This window comes from Balaenoptera musculus, chromosome 14, assembly GCF_009873245.2.
Source record: "Balaenoptera musculus isolate JJ_BM4_2016_0621 chromosome 14, mBalMus1.pri.v3, whole genome shotgun sequence".
Taxonomy (NCBI): domain Eukaryota; kingdom Metazoa; phylum Chordata; class Mammalia; order Artiodactyla; family Balaenopteridae; genus Balaenoptera; species Balaenoptera musculus.
Window position 1 is genome coordinate 2,218,068 of NC_045798.1, and position 6,000 is coordinate 2,224,067.

At 52.6% G+C, this 6,000-nt stretch overlaps 1 protein-coding gene across 1 annotated transcript in view; it reads left to right on the forward strand.

The window, feature by feature from the left end:
- RIMBP2 (RIMS binding protein 2) overlaps positions 1–6,000 on the forward strand; it is a 104,460-nt gene that overhangs the window by 26,614 nt on the left and 71,846 nt on the right. The window contains exon 2 of the mRNA XM_036823586.1: positions 3,674–3,778. Within this exon, the coding sequence (XP_036679481.1) occupies positions 3,677–3,778 (102 nt within the window). The 5' untranslated portion in view covers positions 3,674–3,676. The remainder of the gene's footprint in view (positions 1–3,673; positions 3,779–6,000) is intronic.

Sequence of the window (6,000 nt, forward strand, 5' to 3'; positions counted from 1 at the left end):
AGGCCCTGAGGTGGAAGTTTGCCTGGTCTTTGGAAAGAGTAAGAAAGCCCGGGTGTGTGCAGCGGAGCGGGAGAGGCGGACAGAGTGCAGCCTCACCGCCACGCAGCACCGCGGTTTTACTCTGGGTGACGAGGACCACTGAGGGCTTCTGAGCAGAGGAGGGGCACGACCCACCTTCTGGGTGCAAAGACCCCTCAGCCTGCACGCGGCCGGGGGTTGGCCTCAGGGTGGGCATCAGCAGGACCAAAGGGGAGATCGTCAGGCACACTCTGGAAAGACGTTCCTCCTTGAAGTGATGGAGAATAAAGGCTCCCTTTCCTTCCTGTGGGACATTGTCCGCACCAGAGAGCGGTGTCCGGAGCAGGGAACCTTCTGGAAGCTTCCTAGGAGCTCAGTGCAGCCCCCATGCCCCACAGTCCTGCTAGCAGCTTGGCTCAGTGCCTCGGCTCGGTGGGAATGGGCGGCATCCAGGTGCCATGCTGTTCCCACGCCTGGACTCCTCCCACGGCCCTTCCTGGGTGGGGGGGTGGCGCGGGGGCGCTCCCTCACCTGCCTCTGGTCTCCGCTTCTTCTTGGTGAGGCTCCGGCCACTTCAGTGAATACCTCCAGCCTCTGCCACACCTGCAGCTCCATAGCCCCCCGTCCCACGCCGTATTGTTCTCCTTAACACTTAGGACCACCTGAAACACTGCATATCGTTTAATATACGTGGGTAGGGTCTGTCTCTCCCTCTCGAGGGTAAACTCCAAGAGACTTGGTTTTGTGTGTGCCTGTTTTCACTGCTGTCACCTTCAGAACCCAGGGTGGTGACTGGCACATGACAAGTACTTGGTAATTGTTTGTTGAATGAATGAATGAGTGAGCGAGTGAATGAGTGAGTCTTCAATATAGTATTGGATTGACATTTCATCACAGGATTAGGCTATGTGAAATAGCCAGTCTTAGAAGTCAAAATGATTGAATTATCAATTTTAGTGGTTCGACCTAACGCTTCTTGTTGCAATTGACATTTCCTTGTTTATTTGCTTGCCTATGTCCTTTCTTACCCGCTCGCGCAATTAGAATGTCCATCCGTGGAGGCAGGACCCTGTTGTTCTGGATGCCAGTGTCGTGGCACATGACAGGTACCCAATAAATGCTGGCTGAATGAATAAATATACAGAAGTAAATGAATGAAGGAATGGAACAGAAATACTCCTCTCTAGAACGAAAAGCCTCACACACACGGTCCCCTCAACCCTCTGACAACCCCATGAAAGTTGGTGGAGGATAGGTATTAATGAACTCTAGTGCCCTTAAGAAGAAACCCAACACCAGACAAAAGTAATATCCCTCTGAGTCAGTGACAAGTGTTTGTGGAAGAATTTCCAAAGTTTCTTGGAAGCTCAGAGAATTCCTGACATCTTTAGAGGCTCTGGGGGTTCGTCTTAGTGTTCCTGAAAATGCCCGGTGCCGTGGGCCACTGGTCGGGGAATCTGGGTGGGTTGGTGGTGGGCAGGGGGGAGTCAAATCTGGTACAAGAGATCATTAGAAATTGCTTGGCCCAAATTGGTAATGAGAGCTCCGCAGGGCCTGGAGAGCCGTGTTCAAGACTGGCTCTTGGGAAGCTACGTGGCAATAACCCCCCTCCTGTCCAGGAAGGCGAGGCGCAGTCAGAGCAGGAGGGCTGGAGGCTGGAGCGGGTGCAAGAAGACGCGTGTGTGCTGTTTCTCCTCCCGCCCACATATAGACACAAACGACCCACTCCAGTCCCAACTCGGGCAGGCTATAGTCATCGACAAACACACCCATTTCCACCTTTTCAGGGGATTTGGTTCATGTTTGAGGGGTTCTAACTTCCCAGGATCCTGGGTTCTGGTGAGAGTTTCCATAGCGACAGTGAAACCAGCACTGGTCCACCAAGGGGCCAAGAAATTGCAACTTCCCAGGGAAGTAAGACAGCAGAGGGGCTGCAAGGTTGTTTAGCCCCAAACTGGAGACAAAGCCAGAGCGTGATGTCGCCACGCATGTAACATGTGCAACACGGGCGGCAGGAAGACTTCACTTTTTAATGCAAAAACAAAAACAAAAACGTAGAACTTTGGGATGTGAACCCGCAAAGCTTCCCCATCCGCAGTTAAAATCGTTGAGTGCCAAGATCTTTCCCAGAAGGAAAGAGCTTTTGGTGGCAGTGGGTGGGATGGACTTGGGAAAAATGGTGAAGAGAATAAATGTGCCTCTCTGCCCTTATCTCTCCGAGACCCCTTCCCCAGCCTGGGGGATAAAAATAAGTAAAAGAATTAAAACAAAATTTAAAAGTAGTAATAATAAGTCATCAACATTCAAGCTAAGGAGGAAGGTATGTTAGGGTCCCTTCCCCATTATATCAAGGTGTCTCCTGTCTGTATACCATGGGTCATGCCCTCGGATGTCAGGTCACAGGGAGGTGAGGCTGGGCCTGCAGGGACAGCGGCAAAAAGGAGGCGTGTGCCCGGGAAGGGAGCAGCTCTGACTCAGCCTCTGCCAGCCCCTCCAGGTGGCACACATAGCTAAAACTTTTGTGAAAAGATCCAGATTTTCAAAATGTTGATTGCTAAGCCACCTTTGGCATAGATCTCGTTATAAAAAAGGAATAGGAAAGAAAGAAGAAGGAAGGAAGGAGGGAAGGAAGGCAGGAAGGGAGGGAGGGAGGGAAGGAGGGGAAGGGAGGGGAGGGGAGGGGAGGAGACGGGAGGGGAAGTGGGGAGGGGAAGGGAGGGGAGGGGAGGGGAGGAAGCTGAATTCAAATGTTGTGCATCTGGTTTGCCATGAAACATTCCCTGTGATTCTGCCTGTGTGAAAGTCTATCCCACCCACGCCTTTTTTCTACATGGTGTCATTTCTCATGTTTCCTCCCCACCAGGGTTCACAGGTGGTCACTGTTAGGGCCGGGGAGGTCCCGGTGTCCTGGGATGCTTGCTGGTGGGTTCTCCTGGGGGATGACTTTGGGTGACGAGAAATCATCAGAGGTGGGGAGAAGATGCTCTGGTCAGAGGAAAGGTCCAGCCCTGGGACTCCCTGCCTCGGTGGGACCTTTGCAGAGGGACAAATGAGGGGGCATTTGGACTTGTTGGGGCTGAGCACCCCGCTTCACCAGGGCGAGTGGACAGGACCAAACCCTGAGATTCAGAGGCTCCACGGAGGCGTCCGATTTGAATCCCAGACGGCCACTCGCCATGTGTGGCAAACAAGGAAAGCTTGGTGTGTCAGTTTTCCCATCTGTAGAATGGGGCTAGTTACAGTACCTCCCTCCCACGATTGTTGTGGATGACATGAGTTAAATGGTAGTAAACAGCTTGGAACAGTACCCCTCTGTAGGGAAAGGTCCATAGGTCTTGGCTGGTATTTGCAGAAGACCTGGGGGAAAAACACGGAGAGAAGGGAGGATTTTTTCCAGACAGGAAGAAGAGGGCTTCACCTCCACAGCACGGGAACCTGCAGCTCTGCTCACGTGCTCCTGGCATGTAAACTAGAAAATGTGAAAACGGGGGAGGAAGGCTTGTGGGTGTGAGGGTTTCCCCGGCTGGTCCTGCTGCCCTCGGGAGAAGCCGGGGATGCAGGCGGTGAGTCAGAGCGGGGAGCCGGCCGTGGGGACCCAGGACGCAGCTCCCTGCGGGACGCTGGGCTGACCTGACCTGCCCTCCCCCCAACGCAGCACATGCGAGAGGCCGCGGAACGGCGGCAGCAGCTGGAGTTGGAGCATGAACAAGCCCTGGCCGTCCTCAACGCCAAGCAGCAGGAAATCGACCTCCTGCAGAAGGTGAGCCGGGCTGAGGCTGGGGGCTGGGAGGAGGTGCGCGGTGGACTGGGGACCTGGGTGCGGGCGGCCGGCTGCTCTCCCGAGCCCTTCCTCACAGGCTAGGGAGCGCCTCCCTCTCCTTCCTGGCGCGGAAACAGTCCCTGCGCTCTCTAGTTTCTCCTAAGTTGACATGCGATTATGTTCTAAGCTGCAAAAAATCAAAGGAAAACTCGAACAGTCGATGCTGGCGAGATTGTAGGGAAAATGACACGCCTGTGGATTATTGAAAAGGGTATGAATTGCTTCAGCTCTGGGGGCAAGCAACCTGACAGCATCAATGAAAACTAAAAACACAGGTTTATTTTGACCCTGCAACCTTCCATTCTGGGAATATGCTGAAGATGCCCTGTAAGAAACACAGGAACGCGTTCAAAATGATGGTTTGGTTTGCAGTTCTGTAGTGTGGGCACAGGTAACGGGGTTAAATCGAATGCTCATCCCAGGGCGTGGTTGTGTGAATCGTGGGGCATCCGTACCACAGAGCAGAGCGACAGCATTGGGAGGAATCATTGTGGTTTACAGCTGCTCTCTTGAGGAAGTTTACAGCTGCTCTCTTGGGGAGGTTTACATGATGGTTTGCTAAGTGAGCAAATCAAGTGTCAGGGCAATATGTGCAGCGTGATCTCATGAACGAAGGACAAGAGAGAGACAGGGAACACAAAAGAAGAAAGAAAAGGAGAGAAATAAGGAGAGAAAAGAGGGAGGAAGACGAAAGAACAGAAAGCAGAGGGAGGGAGGAGGGGAGGGGAGTGGGGCACTGAGCAGCTCAGAATGTGTATCCCCACGTATCCCAATTTGATGGTTTGGGGACCAAGAAAGTTAATTCCCGCCCCATCCTTAGTCACAGGCCTTGGTCCCCTTGTCTCTCTCCAAATGCGTCTGAGGATTCCTCTTTCAGAGCCATGGGTCTTGGGTCCCTGTGTCTATCTCTCATTTCGTTTCTTTCCCAAAGCCCGGTGCCCCCCACCCATGGGAGGGCAGCCAGCCTTTCCAGCCAGGGCCCAGTGTGACCGTTGGCACAGGTGCTGGTCCCAGACGCCCCCCGGCGCCAGCTGGGATGAGCAGTAGACATCTATCTCTTCCTTCAGTCGGTGGGTCCTTCCATCCCCCGACAGCCCCTCCAGGTCTTTGATCTCAAATAAAGGACACGATGGCTTACCCTGCCTGGGTGGAGACCCCTATCTGTCAGAGTGGTTTTTCTCCTCGCGAGTTTATTAGCGGAGCATGTGGCATCGGGCAGATAACTTCCCATGCTGTTTCTCTTATCACTTATGGAGACCTCGTGCTAAGGATAGATTTCATCGGGCCGGTGCGATGGACACAGTCGCAGGCCTTGTTACGTGTCAGTGTAAGTCGGCTGGCCCGCTAAGCAGCACTGTTTCATTAGATGCTCTCCAGAAAGGATATTGCTGGGGTACAGACAGCGATATTACTCTTCTCTTCCCCTGCCGTGTGGGAGGGACCTGTCGGTGCCTGGAGATACCTGCCTGGGACGCACGCTCCTTCACTGCCTCCCCAGAAACCGTGTCCCCAGGCTGGGAATTTCCAGGACAGATAATAAGCTGACAGAAATACAAGTATTGTCCAGCAAGGGTGACAGGTCAGTTTTTCTCAGCAGAGCATCATTTTCCACGAGCCTGGAGTTTTGTTTACCAAGCACTTGATGCAGGGGAAAGTGCGCTAGAGCCAAGTCTGTTATTCAGCCCCCAAAGTCTCTCCTGAGCACCATCCAACTTCTTTTGCTTCTTTTTTCCCCTGTGTTCATCCTTGTCTCTATTTTGGACACACCGATGCTTCATCAGTGGGGGAGCACAGGAAGAAAAACTAATGAAGGATGAATGTGTCGACTTCGTAATTTCTTAGAGCTCTGATTTTTTTTTTTCTTTAAAGTGTTAGAAGAGAAAGGTTGAGACTTGAATGGAACAAGACTGATGAGTTCTTTCCAGAGTTTGCGTGTCCATTTGATTTCCAGCACGGACGGCCCTCGTGCTACACTTGCTGCCCTGATCACTCATTCCTTCCTTCCTTCTTTCCTTCCTTCCTTCCTTCCTTCTTTCCTTCCTTCCTTCCTTCCTTCCTTCTTTCCTTCCTTCCTTCTTTCCTTCCTTCCTTCCTTCCTTCTTTCCTTCCTTCCTTCTTTCCTTCCTTCCTTCCTTCCTTCCTTCCTTCTTTCCTTCCTTTCC